Here is a 23,234-nt window from a genome sequence, read left to right as displayed (position 1 = left end):
CTGAGGTCCAGAGAGATTACGTGATTTACCCACTCTCACACAGAGAGGCTAAATTGAGGATCAACAAAGCTATAAATCTAGCTGCTCAGATGGCTGATACAGCTATAATATTGGCACGTTTCAGATATTTAAAAACAGAACAGGTGTTTCTCTCCCCTTTTCTGGCCTGCAGGAAAAATGGATGTGGTGTGAGTATTCAGCCATTACTAAGGGAAAGGGAAATCAATTATACAAGTTTTGCATTTATTTCTGAACATGGCAAGGGTTATGGTCATTTTTAATCTTTTATGTGAGTGAATTCCAAAGTCCAAAACAGGCACCTGTGAAAGTTCTCTCCCACACTCACCTTCACTGCCCTAGTCAAAATTTCCATGGTTCCAGCAGAACACACTGCTGTTACGGAAGCTTATGGTTGGAGAAGGAGCAAGCAGTAGGCTTTGAATATAAGAGGAGGAACTTTTAGTTGAACTGTTTCATCAGTAGAGAGCCTAGTACAGAGAGTGGAGCACTGGAGGAAGTGGTGATGGGAACCCAAGTTCCCAAGAAGACAAACTAGCACATAATGGTGGATGAAAAGTCTTAAACCATTTAGGGCCTATCTCAGGGGCAAACTTTTTGGCCTGAGGGCCACATCGGGCTTCTGAAATTGCATGGAGGGCCGGTTAGTGAAGGCTGTGCCTCCCCAAACAGCCAGGCATGGCCTGGCCCACGTCCCCCCAGGACTCCTGCCCCATCCAATCCCCCCGTTCCCTGTCCCCTGACAGCCCCCCTGGGACCCTTGCCCCATCCATCCCTCCCTCCAGGGCCGGCTCCAGTTTTTTTGGCACTCCAAGCAGCAAAGCAGGAAAAAAAAGATAAAGCTGCGATCGGCAGCAGCTCTACCGTGCCACTTCATTCTTTGGCAGCAATTCGGCGGCAGGTCCTTCCCTCTGAGAGGGACTGACGGACCCGCCGCCAAATTGCCACCGAAGACCCGGATGTGCCGCCCCTTTCCATTGGCCGCCCCAAGCACCTGCTTCCTTTTCTGGTGCCTGGAGCTGGCCCTGTCTCCCTCCCTGTGCCCTGACCCCCCCCCCGACTACCCCCTGTCGCCTCATCCAACCCCTCCTCTCCTTCCTGACTGCCTCCCTGGGACCCCTGCCCCCATTCAACCCCCCTGTTCCCTGCCCTCTGACCACTCCGCCCCCTAGTCACACCCCTGCCTCCTGACCACCACCCCGAACTCCCCTGCCCTCTATCCAACCCCCCCATCTCCCTGCCCCCTTACCGCGCTGCCTGGAGCACTGGTGGCTGGCAGTGCTACAGCCACACCACCCAGAGCACCAGGACAGGCAGCCGTGCTGCCCAGCTGGAGCCAGCCACGCCACCACGCAGCTCAGAGCACCTGGTCAGGCTGCGGCTCTGCAGCTGCACTGCCCATGAAGAGTTCTCAGCCGGTGGCACAGTGAGCTGAGGCTGTGGGGGAGGGGGAACAGCAGGGAGGGGCCGGGGGTAGCCTCCCAGCTCAGGAGCTCAGGGGCTGGGCAGGAGGGTACCATAGGCCAGATGTGGCCCGCGAGCCATAGTTTGCCCACCTCTGGTCTATCTACTATGATGAATAGAGTTCTAGAAGGAGGTAGATTGAATTATGCTAGACACAGCAATGGAAGGATAGTGGTGTTATTTTGTATGTGTATTGCAGTAGTGCCTAAACATTTATTTCTTTCTATGAAAGCTGAGATTCTCCCAAAATCACTTGACTCAAGAAGCTGAGGCTTTAAGAAAAACACCAGTGATTATGAATCTCGTGACAAAACTGCAAGAGTTGGCAACAGCATGTAAGTTACCCAGCATGTGAAATAAGTCTGATTGTAAGAGAAAAGTTTTGTACTGCATTTAAGGCATTATGAAGAAAAAGCCTGCTCACACTTTTAGATTTTAAACTTTTGGGGGCTGGGATTAAGTATTTTGTTTAGCACTTTTTTCCTGTTGTAAAGTACAATGTATAGCTGTGGCATTACATGAATAATAAAACAATAATAACTAATATGTGTTAGAAACCTGCTGCCATGTGCGATTGGAAAGTCAAGTCTCTACTGCCATTTCAGAAGAGGAGTTGCAAGTAGCATTTTTCAGTGAAGACCAATGCTTACAGACCCAGTTTATGGAGACTGAATGGAATTACAGAGCTTTAATCACAAATTTAAAAAGTGTTCCGATTCAGATAAACAGTGTTTCTTTTGCAGGAGACAGTGCTGTTATGTATATGGGATCAGATCCTGGTGACTTCTGCAGTCTGGGGATTATCACAGTACGTATAGTTCTTTAACAACATAATCAATGGCATGTGCATTTTGTGAAGACATTTATCAGAGCACAGAATCTACAGTAACATGAATTAGAATGCAATGTGATCCACGTTGTACACCACTCCGTGATAAGCAATTGATTTTTTGCCTGGTCACATATGAGAAGTTTTACGGTATATCATATGCACAAGTTAAGGTAAAACAAAAGGCATGAACTCAGAAATAACCACTAGTACTATAACTTTTATTTGCTAATAAATATCTTAATAAACAGGCTTACCCCATCTGTAAGACCTGATAATGCCTCTTAGGAAATTATAGAAAAATAAAATACAATAATAATCAGTAACTTGTACTTTGTACAAAAATCTTATTATGTTGCTCAGCAGGTAGCTTTGCCAAACCCCATATTCGTTCTGCAAATAGATGGCATATGTAATGCAATTCACTTTAAAAAGGCCCTAGTTTTGAAAGCTGAGCAGTCTATTACACTATTAATTTGTAGGCATGCCAGCACATGAAAATTTACATGGAACATCTTCATAATAGTAGATTTTAAAAAAAGGAAAATAATACCACCTTCAGGTAAATAGGAACTACTTCATCTCTGATGTAAAGTAGGTAGGTTCCCATATTCTTCTTGGGATTGAAGCTCAGTATTTTAAACTTTCTATTTCAGTTATTCCCACAACACTGCTATAACTTGAGAGAAACCAAAATGCATTTGGAACATGTGTGGGAGGCATATTACATGAAGAAAAGTAATTTGAAATGGTGAGGCAGTCCCAAGAGGAAAATAACTATGCCAGATATGAAATGTTCTATCTCTCAGAAATGTTGGATCTCACTTACTGTTTGCAGTATTACACAGGCACATTTTTCAATGTTCAGAATCACTGAATGGCACAACTTAAAGGTACAACACCCAATGGTCACTTTTGTATAGGAAGAAAGGTGATTTAGATACAGGTAGTTCTCAATAGTCAAATGTATCTCTAAGGAGAAAAGAAGCAATGCCAAAACACAAGTTGGCATCTTTCTAAAGAGGTGGCTTTCAGAATATTGATAAAGATCTGTGCAGAGGCCATTGTTTACTTGTAAAGTATTTTTCAAGTCTGATTATACTGCAACTTTAGATGTTTTGACATGGCTATTTATATATTGCCTAAAGTGTCTGTCAACAAATATATATTTATATATACACATATGTCAATACATTTTATGGCTATGCTAGAACAGCAGACTATGATGAGTAGTCATATTTAATCGTGTACAACCTAATTTCACAGCAAAGACGAGATTAAAAACCCCTTTGAATTCATACACGTTTAAAGCCTAATACACAGAATTGGAGGCTATGCTGAAAAAACGTACCAAACACAACTAGAATGACCACTACCTTCCATGTCAAAATCAAAACTAACCTTTTGAGGGGAACAACTATGTTTTCTGCATATTTTCTCTAAATGGAAATAGCATATTTTAAAAATAATCTTGAAGACAAAATTAGATGAAGCAGAATTTTTGCCATCTTTGACCAAATTAAAGTTGCTTTACGAGTAGATACTCTATTGCCAATTAGTAAATGTAGTCTCACATCCAGATTTTCAGCATCACAAAGACCTTTTTAAGACCTTTTTTTCCTGCTGCATTGGAGTATTTGCAAAGTAGTTTTGTGCTTCTGCAAACTACACTTGATTTTCAGAGGTGCACAGTGCCTGCCAGTCCTACTGAAGTCAATAGGAGTTGCAGATGCAAAGCACCTGTCAGAATCAGGCCATATTTTTGCTGGTTTTATAGGTTTTCAATCACAGTAGTATTCTGTACTACTAAAGCAGTTGGGGGTTTTGACATTGACAGGAGCAGGAATGAAGCCTTAGCTAAGAACTCAGGACCACATTCATCCCTGCAGTAGTATGGTAACGTCATTGGAGTTATTCCAGGGATAAATATTGCCACCACAGTCAGAGTGGTCTTTTGCTTCCATGTAAGCATTGCTGTAAAAGGTGGAAGAAGAAACAGCCCTAAAATAATCTGTAGTTTTAAATGAAAAGGTTCTGGTTCAAACTTAACTTACTCTTTTGTGGGAGGGGGAGTAGAAAAGTTATCCTGTCGTAAGTTCTACTCATCAATGATGGGTGTATGGCTTAGGAGTTTTCAAAACCATGCGATCCCAATGAAATATGGACTTGAATCAGGAATCCAATAAAGAGGACCCCTAGGAGAAACATTTTTATTTTCACATTATTTGTAACAGTACCCTTCATTAACTGACGTTAAAATCATGCAAAATGATTTTAAACCTATCACATTATTTTGGGCACAGTGCACTAAGGGTGTTTTTTTGGAATCTTTGGGCGTACCTGTAAGATACATAGAAGAAACAAACTCCTACAAAGAGGAAAATTACTGTACCAGTAAGGAATAATATTAAGAGGGGTAGGTCATAGGTTATCATGGTGTGTGTCACCTTGGGGAGATAATAAAACAAGATAAAGAAATACTATACAAACATTTGATTTGGGTTAGTAGGTTCTGTTTATTTGGGGGTGATTTTCTTGTAAATTGCATAAATTAACTTGTGGATATTATTTCTGAGGAGATATAGTTACAGAATTTCTAGATGTACTACTATATGCAGTACAGTACTTATTATGGGCTAAATTATGGCAGCCCACTTCAGGTACATGAATGGGGGGGGGGCGGGAAGAGTATAGAGAGCATTTCTTCCTCACCAGATCTCAGCTCTGTCAAACAGAAAGCAACCATAAGGTAGCCTCCATCACTCCCTGAGCTACAACTGGTTATGCTTAGTGTCCTCTCTCCACCACTGTTCAGGTAGGGTATTTCTTCCTTTTCCCACAGCAACCCCCTACCCCTACAGCCTGATCAAGAACCCATTTCAGTCAATTTACATATTTTCACTGTTTGAAATGGGCTTTGGATCAGGGCCTAAGTGACAGAGTTCCATATCTAGTAAATATCAATAAAGAATTATTAACAAGTCCTGTTTACATCACAAGAGAGCATGGTTACTAATACAAGTTTGGCCTTTAGCAACAATTGAACAGTGCTAATAGAGGGGGGAAATACTCATTTATAGTGTTTGGACTGATCATTATATGTATAATTTACTTAGAGCCTCATTCTACTCTCACTGAAGTTAATGACAAAACTTCCATTAACTTCAGTAGGAGCAAGATTGGACCCTATTGACATTTTCCCACTCTCCCACAAACTTCAGATTGTCACACTATTTACATCAGTAACAGTAATCACGCATTACAGGCTTCTACTGTTAAAATACATTATTCTTTCCAGCGGACTGAAAGATTCACAAGGCAGGAAATGTCTCCTTAACTATATAGCAGTTTTACAGCACTGAAACTGCAGTTATTGCTTAATGAATAATAATGTACAAGTTTAAAACAATAACTACAGTTTGTTGTCTTCTTCAGCTGATCACTTTTCCAGTCATGTAAAGTTCTTATAAATTATATCGCACAAAGCATCCAGTATATTAACAAAATTTGTGTTTTTTTTCTTTTTCACCTTTTGACTAACCAGTAAGAGCTCAATTTGAATTAGAGAGAACTGAAAAGTGGGCTTTTAGGGCTCTCATCATTGGTCAGATATACTCTTCACTGTTATTTTGGCTGTTCACAAAACCTAGTTATAAGAAATGCAGAACAGTTAGAATTCCCAATTATTATAACATTACGTTCACAAAAGAGAATCTCATCTATTGAAAATTCTAAGCTATAATGATGGTGTCTAGTATTGTCACAGGCTGGATTCTGGAGAATCAGCAAATTGATTTTTTTCTGAAGAGCCAAAGTACTTGATCATCAGATCATCTTAGTGTGATAATATTGCGAAAATATTATTTCACCTAGGCTGATTTGAAGCACACTATCTTCATAATTCACAACCAGAAATGAACCATCATCTCAAAATTTGGATTCCAGTTTGGAATTTCCCAAACTTTGAGGGTGTTCAGATCCAGGGTTCAGGTATGGCTCATACTATATAGGACCCAGCCACCGTACAGTTTACATTTAAATGAAGTTCTGAACCCCAAAGTTTAGGAGTCTGAGTGGATCCAGGATTTTGGTTTGATCTTCTCTCTACTTCATATATACTAAGCTCACTAAATCACCACTAATAAAGAGGTCTTGTTGTATCCATTAATTTTTTTTATTAGTAAAAAATTTGGAGAATTAGCTAACTTCCTGCTGTGCATCTAAGAGGAGAATATTTATAGAAACAAATGGAATTCCCTAAATAAAGATAGCAGGAACTGAACAAAATCTTCCAACATATTAAAGAAAGATATAATCAGAAGATTTTATAAAAAATGCCACATAGATTAGACCTCTACTCAGGTAAACAAAATATGTTATTGAAGTTAAAAGAAAAACTATAAAATTAACATTATCTAATGTTGCTTTATACATATTAAAGCCTCAATTCCACAAACTCTTTAAATCTATGCCTAACTTTACCCATGTGAGTAGTCCTATTGAAGTCATGTGTGCTTAAATGTTTGCAGATTTGGGGCCTACTATAGCAACTTAGTATAGTACATATATTATTTCTGAGATACAGATAGAGCACCTAACCTAACATTGGCTAAATGTGGGACGTAGATCACAAATTAAGAACACAGCAAAAATAGCAGAGAAGAAAGCTTGAAATGATTTGGGGAGTGGTTTTTTTAATATAAAGTTTTCCATATCCTTAGCTTCTCATTTAATTATACAGGGATAATAGAAGAGGTCTCTCTGGAACAGAGGAACAGTTGAGAAATCTCTTGCAATAAGGGAAAAATGAGAGATATTGTGACAGAACATCTTAAAGAAACACACAGAGATACTCTTACATGACCCAGTGTCATTATTTAGCACAGGGGTCAGTAACCTTTCAGAAGTGCTGTGCCGAGTATTCATTTATGCACTCTAATTTAAGGTTTCGCGTGCCGGTAATACATTTTAACATTTTTAGAAGGTCTCTTTCTATGAGTCTATAATATATAACTAAACTATTGTTGTATGTAAAGTAAATAAGGTTTTTAAAATGTTTAAGAAGCTTCATTTAAAATTAAATTAAAATGCAGAGCCCCCTGGACCAGTGGCCAGGACCCGGACAGTGTGAGTGCCACTGAAAATCAGCTTGCGTGCCGCCTTCGGCACGCGTGCCATAGGTTGCCTACCCCTGATTTAGCATAATAAAACAAGAAAATATGATTTATAATCTCATAGTGCTTACTATTTATTTTAAACCAAATGTTATCTCCATAATAAGCTTCTGCCTATTGTCTTTTCTAAACTTGAATACTTCTTTAAAAAATCTGGAAAGTCCCATTGCCTTGAGACTTTCCCTTAAATTATCTGGGGATGGGAGGATGAGATCCTATAAAATCACATTTAAAAGAGAATAATTTATACTGTATAAGCATCTTGGGCTACTACACCAGGAGATCTCAACCTTTATTTTACAATATGGACCACATCTTAATCAAGAGATTGGCTCAAGAACACCTCCCCTACCATTCATGATCACTTGAAATCCCTACAGCTACTACAGCAATTATTCACATGGAAAAGTATCATTAGGACAGTATTCAATGTTTTTAATGTGATTTAGTGACTGGAATTAGGAGGAGGGCCAGTATCGTCTGACCAGCCAGCTCTCCACAGTTTGAGTTTGAGAGCCACTCTTTTGCACTTCTTAATATATTTGTTTGGGGATGTACATTTTCAGATAAGAAGCCAGGAATTATACACATGATACACATTGGTTGAAATTTTCAAAGCTGACTGGAGGATTTAGCCACACAAGTCCCATTAGTTTTAACCAGAGTTGTATAATTAAATTCAGTAGTCCACTTTGAAAATCTCAACTATTAGAATACACACACACACTTTTTATAGCCATACAGTGTTCTGTGTAGCCTAGTCTGTAATCTGAGGACCTATATTCCACCACAGTATTCTTGTCTGAACAGCATGCACTACTATCTTCTAAGGATTGTATGTGAGGGAGGAAGAGATTTGTGGATTCCAAATGCATGGAATGTGTCTTTTGGGCAAGTGTTTTGTTTCTGTTATAGGGGACTTAAATGGGACTTAAAACTGCCCTGAAAGGGGATCTGGAGATTTCGCTGTCAGCAGACAATCTCCTGATAGCATAAAGCAGGTGTAGTCAGCTCAGTTGCTACCTGCTTTCCCCCACTCTGTGCAGAGGGTATTCCAAGGTGAGTTAGAGGCATGAGGGTATTTGGCCAGAGTGTGCTATGCTACAGCAACCCCCAAATGCCAGAATGGCCCCTATGGGACCATTCCAATCAATGGAAGTTACTTGTACCTGCTCTAACTTGTGCTGGGGGCCAGTTACAACCTCAGCTAGCCCCAAGATGGAGAAACCTAAAAGTTATTTTAGAGCCACATTTGGGCCATTTTCCTGCTGCACTGACAATAAGCTTGGTGCAGCTAATGGACATGTCCATTATATTTAAAGAAACAGAAAACAGAAAATTCTAAGTTAAAGATCATCAAAATACTTCAGTATATGAGCTATATATTGAAATATTCCCGTGTAAGTGATGATTAGTCCAGCAGATGTCTACCAAAGTTTAGGACAAACTTGAAGAGTGGGTAGGCAACAAATATGATCATAATACATGCATTTGAATTTATGTTTGAATCTATTTTCAATTAAAGGATCATTTTATGTTGAAAATGTACATATGTTGTCATAAAGTCCCAGCTGATGGCCTAGAATAAACATAATATTCATGAATGAAGCCTACATTTGAGCTGCTACTGATCATGTATAACATATGTTGAAGGAAAACATAATAGAGGCAACTTGTTCATTTGGGAAAATTTAAACCCATTTCTCCTAAATTCCTTTCCTTTTATCTCATGAGAAACTCACGTCTTCACAATGACTCGCATGGTACCAGTTATGTGCAAATATCTCAGGGACAGAATATATTACAGACCTGGGTTTCTGTAGTTATCTCATTTCAAGTAAACTATCGTCAGTACTATGGACTAAGGATGAAATTAATCCTTTTGCAGAGGGCCAGCACAAGAGCTGTTCACTACATAAGTATCACTTGAGCCCTATTTTGAAGGCTTAAATGGTGCAAAGAACCCATGTAGGCCAATAACAGATGGATGTATTTCATTCTAGATGAACAACAACAAAATCATTGAGAATGTATGTGGAGACTTCACCTGTAAATTACTATATCAGTACATTTTCCTATGCCCATATTTTAATATACATTTTTGTATTTGCCTCTCTCATGCTCCCTTTATTCTGTGCATTTTCAACAAACACTTTTGGTTACTGAATGGTGTGCACTGAGAGCTAGATTTTTAAGAGTAGCCTAGTAAATCAGTTTGGATGCTAACTGCATCCACTAAGAGCAGCTAATTTTCATCTGGAGAAACAATCTTCCGTTTTAGTGGAAGCTGCTGGTAACATTGTGCATACATTTGTAGCCTGCACAGAAATGTACACATTTGAAAAGACAACACCAGCATATTAAAAAACCTCAAACCTCATTGTATTTCTTTTGTATGTTGAAACAGTGGAGTGGGCATCATGTTCGAGCAAGAGTAAAAATGCAGTTTCTAAAGCTGGGGAAATGTAAGTTTGATCAAGATCATTATTAAGAAAGAGTTATTGCAGCACAACAGCAACAACCACCATCCACAGAAACCCACAAACTCTAGGAGATGATGATGATGTTGTTTTTTGTCTTAAATAAATGTCATCAGCAAAAGAATCCTCTGTCACTCCTTCCCTGGTTACTTAAACTCTTGTTTTTATAAAAATAGATTTAATTAATAAATGTTTTAATATTGTTATTATATTTGTTCTATTGAAAATATATTTTCAAAAGTGTGATAAATCTGGAAATTAATTTCCATGAGACATATCCAGATTAATGTATATGTAACGTGCAGCTTTGCATCCACACTTGCAAAAATAAACAAACATACATATGAGCGCAAGAACACACCCACATGGTTTGGATTAATTTTGAGTAATTTTTGAGTACCTCTTAACAAGTACTTGACTCCCATTCCTCAATACATATTTAAAAAGCTGCTTGCAAAGATCTCTTCCCCAAATGGCACCCTGAGGGAGATGGAAGCAATGACAGGCAAAAGGGAAAGCAAAACAGTAAATGAAAATCAACTTTTAGATTTGAATCTCAAGTTCTTATTTTTAAAAAAAGTCTTACAACATGGAAAAAATGGTCTGATTTTTGTTCCATAAGAGAACCCTTCTTAACAAAAAATAAAATGTGGAATTTGGGCAGAAATTTACAGGAGAGCGCCTTATAGAGAAGAACTAAAGCTAGTTTGTTCTATTAAGGGCCCTTGATCCTGGAAACAGTCTCACACATGTGAGTCCTGTCCAGTTCATTGAGACTTCTCGTGTGCACAAATTTACTCTTGTATGTGCTTGTGGGACTGGGGACTAAGTTCTTGAAACATATTCAGCAAATTAGCATTCAAGGATACTAGTGAATCTATAGCTTTAGGAAATCTATTCCTCTGTTAGAACTTTAGAAAAACAAAACAAAAAAAAAATGCACTTGATTCACCACCATTACTCTGTTGAAATCAGTGGAGTCACACCAGCATAAAAGTGGAGTAACAGCAGTGAATCAGAGCCAGTGTGTCTTACTCTGTGAAACTGGTTAGAAGGATAAACCTTTCTGAATCTTCTCCTGCTCTTCCTTCGCTGCCTTCCATATATAACAGCAGCTTTCCCCCAGTGTCAAGAAGTATGCTTTTTAAGCTGCAAATTAAGCAATAAATAGCATGATGATTACTTAGTCTGGTTAATTCATTTTGTAATACATATACATTTTACTGATCACCCCAAATGCTCTTTTTAACTGAAAATTAATAATGCTCAAGTATATTGTAACTCCACATAACTTTAAAAATGGTATACAAATTAACACAAACATCTGCACCCAGTTTACATGTGACATGCATGTTAAAATGTGCATGGCTTTCAGAGCATGCAGACATGCGCCCATTTCATGGTTCACAGTAGCGCATATCTCATGCAAGTTTTGAAAATGTAGCCCAGTATATCTATGTAAGTCATCTGAATAGAGCATGAAAGCTTTAAGTCTTATAGAGGTACAAATATTGTGTTCGGCCTTTGCATCCATTTTCTTGCATGTAAATATGGCTATTAAAGAGTTCTAGTTTTAAAGAGAATTATCTTAGATGTCAATTAGACATTTGTACTAAATGAAGACCAGCTAGTTAATAACTAGAACTCCATTTCATCATAGTCTGCTTTTTACTTCTAACAGCAAACATATAAAAGTAGACTCAAGGCAACGTATTATTACACTGCTGTCCAAGGCCTTTCTCTCTGCCTACATATAATGTAGTAACTAATGCCGCACTCTTACATAGCATAACTTACAGTAGTGATTAGTTTGTTTGTGTTCCACTGATCTCTTGTGGATGGTATGGCAGACCTGCTCAAGTATGAGGAGCTCATCATCCCTCTAATGGCTAGCCCACAGAAGTTATATAAGCCCTAAAACTACTAACCTAATGGAGATTCTCCATTAGCTGTAGAGGTAGAGGCCTGGGATTTTGGAGCAGAAAGCTCTGTAAAGTCTATGTGACTGCAGTGTGCAGTATAGCTGACAACTGAATATTCTGTGTGGCTTGAGAATTGTTACAACAGCCTTTCCAAGGGTTACTCACCATGTGGTAGAGGCGGATATTTCGTATAAAAATGGATGAAAAATGGTGAAAAATTCTAATAATGAACCAATTTTGCAACCAATTCTATAAAGGATAATATAACATCAGATGCTTATACAAATAAATTTAAACCCAGGGCTCAGGAAGATTTAAAGTTCAGTTCTTTCTAATCCACACCCCAGTTAGTCACACATAACAAGAATTCACTACATGAAATCACTGGTCATTTCTGCAAAGAATTCTAACATTTTCAGGCACCAGCTTACCAGCATTTAAACTATTACAAAGTTAAGGTAACAATATGACCCATACATTTGGATTTAGTTAAGAGAGAAAATAAATATTTATGTCAAACTTTTTTTTCTGATTGCACATTTGATATTGGAAGCTACATGATCACAAAACATGAAAAAAGTCAATTACTTTTTGATCTACCATCAAACTCTAAATACATCAATAAGGAAGCCACACCAGGCCAAATAGGCTATTACTTTCAAAGAAGTCCATGAAAGTTTCCCAAATACTGTTATACAAAGTTACACATCCATGCTGAGTTATTCACCAGTGTGTAGCAACAGTCTTGCAGTGCGCCAGGATTGTATTGGCAGGTAACTGACGGAGGAACTATGCAGTGTGATTAAAAATTCCACATTGGAAGCATTAACATAAAAGTACGTGTTTATAGTCTGAACAGGAGACTGCAGTTCTTGAAGTTGGGAGGAACATAAGGGAGGAATGAGAATATCTTCCATTTTAGAAATGCTGAGGCACAAAACAAAGTTGCTTCTAGTACTTTCATACATGAAATCCTTTCTCCTGTATGTGCATCATGTGCAATCGCAAAGTCTGTAAACTGCTCACTATTCGTCTCTGGTGTCCAATGAGTACAACTCCAATTCTCCTAATGTCACTGTAAGATAAAGAAAGGTTAAAATTCATCTTGGATGCATGTACAGCCACACAGAAAGAATTCTGATTGCTTTCACATATTGTTCAGCACCTAATGTAGTTATTCATCAGAACTATTCAATGTCTTGATTTGAATATGCAAAAATGCCCTAAATTTGCAGGCATTCAAAGGTGCACCCACCTATTCTTTATTTGTATAGGCAGCCATTTAGAAAAAAATCACATCTCATAGCTAGGACATAGCTTTTTTGCTGTATCCTTAAAGGTCAAAATCCTTCTCCCAGCCCCTAGACACAAGCCTGAGAAGCAAGCAGAGAAAAGGGACCTCTACAGGGTGGGAGGAGGGAAGCCATCCTTCTCACCCATGCTGCAGAGGCAAGCAGAACCACTTCATGTTCACTATTGCAGCTGCTGCAGCACTTCTGCTGCTTGCAGGAGGGGCAGGGAGAAGACCAACAATTTGTAGATCTGCACAGTAGCAATTCATCAGCTCTGCCCATGCTTATCTCCCAGTCCACCTTTGCCTCACCTACTTCTACAACAGGCTGATGCAAAGGAAACACCATGAAGCATCCAGCTCCTTCACTGTAGAACCTCCCAACAATTTAACTGCATTGAGTACCGTCTGTGGATGAGGAGGACGGTATTTGACCCTTTAATGACAAATGGAAAGAGCTAGTGGATGCTAATGATTAAAAATTGCAGTAAAGTTAATTATGATCTGGTGACAAATCTTCACACGATAAAAACCCCACACAATAGACAAGCTCTGAATTGGCTGAACTAAATATTAAACATTAGGACAAAAGAGTAATTTATGTGGCTCATGCCAATCCTCTGAGACAAGAAGAGCATTTTTTAAAAAAAATGTACAATACAACTTTCAGAAAACCAGTATTATCGAATTTAGCATTATATAGCTCCGTTCACATTCAAAACGTGCCACAATGTATGGTAAAATGTCAAATTAGATACCAATAGCAACAGTCATTATTATTCACTGCTCCTCCTCCTATTGAAATCAATAACAAAACTTCAAAGGAGCAGGATCAAGAACTGAGTTCCAATAGTGTGCTTGGGACTGCACACACCACTGAAAAGATATGATTAGTGTACACAACCTGGACCAGATCTTGTTTACAGCAAAGTACATTTTACCATTGGTTCAATGGGAGCAGTTCAAGCCCCCTATCCAACAACACACTTATGCATACAAATAGTCCCACTGATTTCATGTGGTCACACAAAAAGTATGCGGCAGAATGAGGAATTGAAACCAGGTCTACTGAGTCTCTTAATCACCACATCATCTTTCCTTGCCATATTTTGGTTGAAAGTCTATTTTTCCTTTTATTAACTGTACTAGCAAAGTGAAAATATACTTTTGTTCCATACATCTTAGGATTTAGGCTCTATCACTGTTAATCTGAGCAATTGCAGTTTACCCAGTGTACCAATAATAGTTTACATACTTACTCAATACTCATTCTTGAAACCACATCCAAAGTTGTGAAACCCGCTGCCATGAAGTTATTTTTATACTGACCCATTTTTATTGAATCTAGCCAATCAATGACTGAAACAAACAAAGGATATTCGGGAACTTCACCAGGTGAATCTGGCATTCTACAAAAACAAAATGTAAAAGATTGTAAAGAAGTAATAAGTATAAAAACATAAAGCCTTGTTTACTTTTGTAGATATTTTTGTACTAAAAAGTTGACTAGACTAGCAGGGCCGGCTCCAGGCATCAGCTAAGGAAGCAGGTACTTGGGGTGCCCAATATCAAGGGGCAGCACTCCGGCCACTACTGGGGCAGCATGTCTGGGTCTTTGGCAGCAATTCGGCGGTGGGTCCCTCAGTCCCTGTTGAAATGAAGGACCTGCCGCTGAAGAGTGGAGTGGCGCGATCGCGCTGCCGTGGCTTTTTTTTTTTTTTTGCACCGCTTTGGGCAGCAGAAAACCTGGAGCTGGCCCTGTAGATTAGGGCTATGTCTACACTACAGCCTATGTCGGCAAAACTTATGATGCTCACTGGTGTGTATATTACACCCCCTGAGCGATGTAAGTTACACCAACATAAGCATTCATGTGCACAGCGCTATATCAGAGGGAGAAGCTTATGCCGCTTATGGAGGTGGTTTTTTTTATGCCGATGGAAGAGCTCTCTCCTGTCAGCATAGGAGCGTCTTCACCAGACGTGCTGCAGCAGCGCAGCTGTACCAATACAGCTGCGCTGATGCAGCACTGTAAATATAGACATAATCTAAGTCTATCAACACTAGAAAGAAATAAGAGATGAGCTTGTGCTGCAAAGTTCAGATCCTGAACTGAAGTTCTCCAAAGTTTCAGATCTAGCACTTTGATTCCGGCCCATTCTCTAAAATTTGTCAGTTATATTATAGCATCCAAAATTCCTTTTTAATGCTACTATTAAGGAAATCATTGGAACTCCACGAGAGTTTTATATGCACAAGAAGCTCAGAAATGGACCTATCCACATTATTATAATTTTCAGTAGAGTATATCTCTGCAGAAAGCAGGGCCGGCTCCAGGCACCAGCTTAGCAAGCAGGTGCTTGGGGCGGCCACTCCGGAGAGGGGCGGCAGGTCCAGGTATTCGGCGGCAATTCGGCGGAGGGTCCCTCACTCCCACTCAGAGCGAAGGACCTCCTGCTGAATTGCCGCAGATCGCGATCGCGGCTTTTTGGGGGGGGCTGCTTGGGGCGGCAAAACCCCTGGAGCCGGCCCTGGCAGAAAGAGAGGTTACTTACCTTTACAGTAACTGATGTTCTTTGAGATGTGTAGTCTGACATATTCCACAGTGGTGAGTGCAAATCCAGTGAGCATGCATATGACAATTTTCTAGTCAGCAGTACTCACTGTGGTAGAGCATGTGCCCTTCTTCTCCTTGTTTGCTCCACAAAACCACCCTGTCACATCCCAGGAGGCTGGGAATCAGGGGAAGAGTGATTGGCAGGGCTACGGAGAGGTTGCAGAAGTCCAATATCTGTCTCAGCCAGGCTGGGGCTATGAGGATTGCCTTCTTCCACCTTCCAAAGTACCCTGATGAGCAGGGGAAAGGAAAGGAACACATAGAACAGTCCCTCTGTCCGTGGGAGGAGAAAGGCCTCTGAATGAGACCCTGGATTTCTGTTCCTCCTCCCCTGTGCTGAGGTGGTGACATTTTTTCTCCCTCATTGCAAAAAGATCTTAGTGAGAGACCCTGCATTGTTGGAAGATGTCCTGGAGGATCCACCCTCTAGTGCTCCGATCACTCATGATTGTCACAGAAATGCCTGCTGAGGCCGTTTGCCTTCACATTGTTCATTCCTAGGAGATGGACCGCTGACAGAGAGATGCTATGTCCTATTGCAGAGTCACTTGGATGGTCTCCTGGCACGGAGCCTGTGATCTAGTGCCCCCTCTGCTGCCTGTTCAGGTAGAAGATTGGAGTGGTATTTTCCAACATTACCAGAATCATTTGACCTTGAATGACTGACAGGAAGGCTATGCATGCTCTATATACAGCCCTGAGTTCCTACACATTGATGAGCATGGCCTTGTGCTATAAGATTGCCCATGTGAGCCCCTACACCTGAATGTAGAGGCATCCGTGATCATTGTCCTTGAGGGAGAAGTGGGACTATACAGAACCCCTTTGCAAATGTTGTTTGGGTACTTTCACCAGCTCAGTGATTAGAGAATTGCCAGAGGGAGGTGCAGCACCTTGTCTATGGGTGTCTTTTGGGGCTGTAGATGGAGGACAGCCAAGCTGGATGGTACCAGAAGTGAAACCTTGCATATGGGCTGATGAATATTCAGGTCACCGTAAGATCCAGAAGCTTGAGACAGAATCTTGCTTGTGTCAGCAGATAGGTCTGCAAATGGGAGCAGAGATTGTGCAGCATCTGGAACTTGTTGAGTGGTAGGTAGGCAGTGGCTGCCTTTGCACTGAACACAGCCTCGCTGAATTCCATCTTCTATGTGGGTGCTAACATGGATTTCTTTTCATTAACCAGGAGGCACAGGTGCACAAATGGTTGGAGACAGGGGCGGCTCTAGACATTTCGCTGCCCCAAGCACGGCGGCATGCCGCGGGAGGCGCTCTGCCGGTCGCCGGTCCTGCGGCTCCGGTGGACCTCCCACAGGCGTGCCTGCGGAGGGTCCGCTGGTCCCACGGCTTCACTGGACCTCCCGCAGGTGTGCCTGCGGAGGGTCTGCTGGTCCCGTGGCTCCACCGAAGCCACGGGACCAGCGGACCCTCCTCAGGCACGCCTGCGGGAGGTCTACCGGAGCCCTGCCTGCCGCCCTCCCGGCGATGGGCAGAGCGCCCCCCGCGGCATGCCTCCCCAAGCACGCGCTTGGCGTGCTGGGGCCTGGAGCCGCCCCTGGTTGGAGAACAGTCCCAATGTTGGCCTGGACCTGAGTGGCTGCTGAAAAACCAGTTGTCTAAGTATGGGAACACGTGGCTAGCCATCGTTCTGAGGCAGGCAGCCACCACATCTAGACACTTCATAAACACCTGGGGCACCACAGACAGCACGAAGGGCAAAACCCAGTATGGATCGTGATTGTTCTTGAACACAGAATTCAGGAAGTGCCTGTGTGATGGGTGCATCACAATGTGAAAGTATGCAGCCTTGAGCTTGAGGGCAACATACCAGTCTTTCTGATCTAGGGAGGGGATAATTGATGCGAGGGAGACCATCTTTAACTTCAGATTTTTGTTGTTGGTAGTCAGCCCTCAGAGGTCTAATACTCGTCATAGCCCCATTGGTTTCTTTGGGAATGAAGAAGTATCTTGAATAGAACCCCCTTTCCCTCTGTCAGGAAGGAACCTCCTCTACAGTGATCAAAGCAAGGAGGGAATACACCTCTTGCTGAAGCAGGGTCTTGTGGAGGGGTCCCTGAAGAGGAATATGGAGGGAGGATGGTTGTGTGGAAGAGAGAGGAAATGATGGCATAGCCTCTCTGGACCACCTCCAGCTCCTAGTGGTCTGAAGTGATGCTGGACCAGGTGTGAAGTAAGTGTGCCAAACGGTTGCCAAAAGAAGGGGAAGGCAAAGATTGTGGAACACTTGGTATGCTATCCTTGGGCACTAAGTCAAATTTGTTGCCTGGTTGGTACCAAAGAGGAGTGGTGAGGTTGCAAGATATATCCTCTAGCAGGCTTCTTTCTTGAGGACATCTGCCTGCAACCCAAAGGCTCTGGTGGCCTCTACTAGAAAAATGGTGGTTGCTGCTGCTAAGGCTAGGGCCTGAAGTGCCTCCGCGTGGAGTCCAGGAGATAGATTCCCAAGGACCTGAGGATAGCCCTAGAGTCCTTAAAGGATTTCACTGCCTTTGTTAGGGGGTTGGTGGTGTGCTACAGGCTGGCAGTACCGCGTAATGACAATACTCCAGGGTGCAATGCCTAATAGTGAGGGTCCAAGGCTGCTTTGCCTAGCGGCAATAGCTCAGGGTAGTGTCACCCATTGGCAAGAGTCTAAGGGTCAATTTCCCTGGCAGTTACAGCTTATGGTAATGTTGCCCAATGGTGAGAGTCCAAAGGCTGCTTTACCTAGTGGCAATAGTTCAGGGTAGCCCACTGGTCGGGGGTGTGTGGTGGCGGTAGGGAGACCCAGGGTCCATCCTCCTCCACTGGGTTCCGACCCAGGGCCCTTTGAAACAGTGGCCCTGCCACAAGGCTCAGGGCCTGATACCCCTAAGCATGCTCCCTGGGTCACTTCCTACCCTTGTTCCAGTCCCTCCACCGTCATCACAGGTGACTTGGGGTTCCTCCTGTGTTCCCTTCTGATGTGTCTCCAGAGTCTCTTCCACGCGCCCCAGAGTGTCGTCACCCTCAGTGTCTGTGGTCAACAGGCTTCCCATGGCTGGGCTATAAGGCTTGGTCCTAGCGGTATGGAGCCCTGGCAGCTTTCCAGCAGCTCTACCCAACTGCTCTCCTCTGCAGTCAGCCCAGACTGAGCTGAGTCACTCCCTTTTAAATGCTCCCTCCATTGGGAACAGGCCCAGCAGAGGCGAGGGGGGTTTGGTATCTTGGGTCCAGAGCAGCCCTTTAACCTTCGCCTCACCAGTGCGGGGTTGGTGCACCCCTGTCACAGTCTCGTCAGACTTATCATGGATGAGTAAGCAGCTCTTGAATGACAGATCTTGAATGACACTGTTTGTAATTCCTTAGGTATATCTGCCAAGGTGAACCACTAAGAGCAGCACATCGTGATCACTGTTACCATTGACCTGGAGGCCATGTCTGCCACATCCAAGGCCACATGCAGAATGGTCCAGTCAACCAAATATCTTTCTGCAAGAACAGTTTGAAGTCATCCTGGCAGTAGCCTACTGATAAAATGTTGCAAAGCACAGTAGTTGACATGGTCATATTTTGCCAGGACTGCCTGGTAGTTTGATATCCTCATCTGGAGGCTTGAGGTGGACTATGATTTCTGACCCAGAAGGCCAAGGCACTTCGCCTCCTTATACTTGGGTGTCAACTTCTGTTGGCCTTGGCAGGTTCTCTTGTTGTCCACTGTTATTATGAGGCTGAATTCAATATCTAGGGGTTCCTCTTAACATTGCAAAGCAGAACCAGCTCAAGCTGCAACCCAGAAATCTGGGAAAACTAACTACCGCCCCGGCGCCTCTAATAGGCAATATTTCCCCATTTGTAATCAATGAGTCTGTGTGTAGCAAAATAAAACTTTTATTAAGAGTAGAAGGAACACAGCATTAATTTGAGAAAACACTACAATGATTCAAAAGTATGCAGAGAATTAAGTAAACACCCACCTGACACTATCTTGGGCAGTAGTCTTTTCCTCAGTTTCCCACCTTTTGGTGTAAAAGTCCAATAACACACCACTCTTCCTTTCCCTCCACTGCACCCCACTTGGGGTGTATTGTCTGAAGTCAGTGAAGTCTCAGAGTCCAGGAGTGCGTTCAGGTGGGTTCACTTCTTGCCTCTGATGGGGGAGGGTTGAGTGATGCCTCTGCCACTGCTGCTATGTTACCATTCCCTCTGTTCACTGTTATTATTACTGCTGCTTGCCGCCAACATTGCTGCCTCTGCCTTTATCAGTGATACTGTGTTCTAAGGTTCCACCACCTAGCCCAACCCTTAGTGATTTCAGCTCTTAGTGATTTCACTGGGGAACCTCACTGCCGCTGCCTCCTCTGCACTGTCTTTCACCACAATGCTGTCCCCAAACCAGGTCTTAGGCTCAGCCCCCAGACCACCTTATCAGTGACTGCAGCTCTAGTGATCACTGAGCAGAAAGAAGGACTCTCAATTGAGTCTAATCAGCTCTGTCTTTAAACATTGGAGGGGGCTGGTCAAATGCATCTACGATTCTTTAAATAGATTCTACATCACCAGGTTGGAACACCTGTCCCCAGCCCCTCTGACCTTCACTTGAATTTGTAACACTACCTCACATTACCACATACATGTAGGTTGACTTCCTCAATTAGGTTATATTAAGTAAAGTTCTGCTGTTGTTTAGTCATACAGTAACAACAGCAACATTTCATTACACTTGCATCCAAGACTTACATGAATTTTGCCCCCAGACTGCCAAAATTGATCACTTTGGCCAAGCAGGTATGTCTGCTGATCTCCTAGGCACAGTAGGTACATGTGTGCAAATACGGTCTGCTCCTAAGGTGTTTTCTTCAGTGCATCAATTGATGGAAGGAGAAAGCTCATTCAGACTACTGGCTTACAGGATGAGACAGTGTAGTCCTCTGGGAACATGGTGCCCACCCTGTGGCTGTAGGGGGACCCCGACCATGTGGCACAAACATTGACGCTGCTAGGTCCAAGGATCTGGATGGCATCAGGGGTGACTGCAGCTCCAATAGCTGTAAGGGTGCTGGGACCAGTGATGAGGCCTGGAGTGGTGGAGCCTCTGTAGGTTGGTCAGTACAGCTGGGAGCGCACAGATCCCAGTGATGAAGGCATCAGGATATCCTGTACTGGAGGCAACTTGTAGCAGGTACCGCACTAGCTGGTTACTGTTCTGACTGCCTCAGTACCGAGGAGGCTAACAGGGCTTCGACAGCGTTGGGGAAAGCTCTGACCCACTGGATCTGTTCAACTGGTGCTGGCTTCAATGCTCAGAGAATATTTTCAAAGTTTTGGGCACCCTTAAAGCCTGACAGCATGGTAATTTTATGTGGCTTTGAAGTTGGAGCATGGGAGGGAGATCTCTGTCTCTCCTCCTTCAAAAGCTCGCCCTCCGAGTTCAACCTATCACTGTACCTTTCAGAGAAGTTGACGCCAGGGCCAATTTCAATTATCGATGTCCCCCGCGGGCCTAGATGCCTGGAATCCAGGGCGAGAGTTTGGCCTTATCGCCTGCTTCATGAGGAAAACTCTGTCGTGCCTCCCTGGAGTGCTAGGCCTGCTTCAAGAAGGACCCGCAGATTTCACAGCATTCTAGTGCGTGCCCCTTGCCAAGGCAAAACTGACACCTTATTTGTCTGTCATTCAGCAGCATAACTGCCTCTCAGGACAAGCAGTTCTTGGAGCCCAGGTACTTGCCGTGGATGGCCATGGTGCTTGTACTACCTGCAACCGTGGAGAAGGGTCCCTCTTCCTGCTGTGTTCACTGGCACCTATCTGACTAAAATAACAAGGCTAACTAACTAGAAGCCAAATTGTAGGAAAATCTGAAGAGAGTTGCTCCAAAATGTACCCGTGGGTAGTAGAGAAGGAACTAGCTGTGGCTTGGCAGCATCACCCGTTGTACCCTCACAGAATGCATGAGGAGATGAAAGGTGCATTTGCCACCCCAGTGGGTACTGTTGACCAGAAAATTCTCCAATGCCTGCACACCAGGCCAACACACCCCAGCTGTGGAATATGCATATGGACTAGCACTTGAAGAAGAATTTGAACTCTTGGGATGAAGATAATGACTAATTTTGAAACCCACCAAAGCAAAGCAGAGGGTATAAAAGCAGATTTAACCTTGGCTATTATGGGAAAATAGCACAGTTAGAATGAAAAAGTATTAATACCATGCTGGGTAATAACTTTTACCTTTATCTACATAGAAAATAGATGAAAAAGGGAATGGCTGTTTATTGCCACATTATTAGGCAATGGTTGCAGCAGCTGGAGTACTAACCTAAAGAGCAAATAAGAACTACATTTTATTCTCTGATTTTCATGGGATTTTATGTATGGTAATAAACAAAAATAAAAGGGTACAGCTAATTCAATCACACTTCTGTCTCAATATTTTTTAACCTCCTATTGTTTCAAGTAAAAATTAAGAGATTAGAGAAAACAACATTCTCTGTTGGGTTGTTTCCCTGTTATTTCCTTTGGACTTTAACCCACGCGGTGGGGCCTGTTCTCGGCTCCCAGTGATTGTATGCATTTGGCAGCACATTGTGTATAATTGCTTTGTAAATTATTTTGTCTGTTATTTTCACCAGCCTCTGTGGTTCTTTCACAGAGCACATGGGGTGGGGGTAGGAGGTGGGGAAACATTTTATAAAATATGAAAAAAATATAGTAGAACCACAAAAATGGGCAGGGAGACTGAGGGACAGGTGCAATATCTGAAACTATTTTTTAAACAAACCTTTTAAAATGGACTAGATCACAAGTTGAACAGCAGAAATGTGTTTGTAACGCTCTGAAGAATCAGTATTTTGTAATTAAAAACATCACTTTGAAAGTATATTTTCTCAAAGAAGCACATGCTAGTTTATAAGTGTTTTGGAGTACTTTTTAACATTCTAATGTCAGTGGGGCAACTTACAGGGGCAAATACCACTCCAAACCTAGCCTTAGCAAGACACCACTAACTGTTCAAAACTCGGACTCTAGTATGGGGAAACAAACCAACCCCAACTATCTCACAAATCTGGGGTGGCCAGACAGCCATAGCTCTAAACCTAGCCTGGGTTTACCTAACAGCCTTTCCCCTCAAGCTTACCTGTGGCAAACCACCAGCCCCAACCTTAGCTCTAGCTACCAGCCTCTCTCCACACTCTGATGCAGGCCCCCAAGCCCCACTCCCCGCCAAGTGGGCTAGACACTGTCACTGGCTTGGGACCCCACCCAAAACCTGCAGTGAGGCTATGAAATATTAAGAGGCTCAGAGGGCCCTTCAGACTGGAGTGAATTTTGTCCTTAATGAATGAGTGGGGCCAAATTCATCCCTGATATGAATTCACTGATTTCAGTTTACGTCTAGGATGACTTTGGCTCACAGTGATTACAAAGTGGCCAGTCATTTCTTCAACAGCTCTACACCT

The 23,234-nt window shown here is 42.4% G+C and overlaps 1 protein-coding gene and 1 long non-coding RNA gene across 2 annotated transcripts in view; one reads left to right on the top strand and one right to left on the bottom strand.

Moving 5' to 3' along the window:
• Positions 1 to 1,712: 1,712 nt before the first annotated feature.
• On the top strand, positions 1,713 to 10,064 carry LOC123366831. The gene is made up of 3 exons (XR_006578200.1): positions 1,713 to 1,817; positions 2,226 to 2,290; positions 9,893 to 10,064. It is a non-coding gene; the product is annotated as an uncharacterized LOC123366831 (long non-coding RNA).
• A 2,448-nt stretch (positions 10,065 to 12,512) lies between these two features.
• The window catches only part of LOC123361801 (ephrin type-A receptor 6), a 394,507-nt gene continuing 383,785 nt past the window's right edge, over positions 12,513 to 23,234 (bottom strand). Inside the window, exons 15-16 of the mRNA XM_045001949.1 lie at positions 14,438 to 14,587; positions 12,513 to 12,962 (exon numbers count right to left, since the gene is read on the bottom strand). Of these exons, the coding sequence (XP_044857884.1) occupies positions 12,848 to 12,962; positions 14,438 to 14,587 (265 nt within the window). The 3' untranslated portion in view covers positions 12,513 to 12,847. The remainder of the gene's footprint in view (positions 12,963 to 14,437; positions 14,588 to 23,234) is intronic.

The sequence above is a fragment of the Mauremys mutica genome, chromosome 1 (assembly GCF_020497125.1).
Source record: "Mauremys mutica isolate MM-2020 ecotype Southern chromosome 1, ASM2049712v1, whole genome shotgun sequence".
Classification (NCBI taxonomy): Eukaryota; Metazoa; Chordata; order Testudines; family Geoemydidae; genus Mauremys; species Mauremys mutica.
The sequence above is the reverse complement of the archived record's forward strand: the minus strand, read 5'-3'. Positions and strand labels throughout refer to the sequence as shown.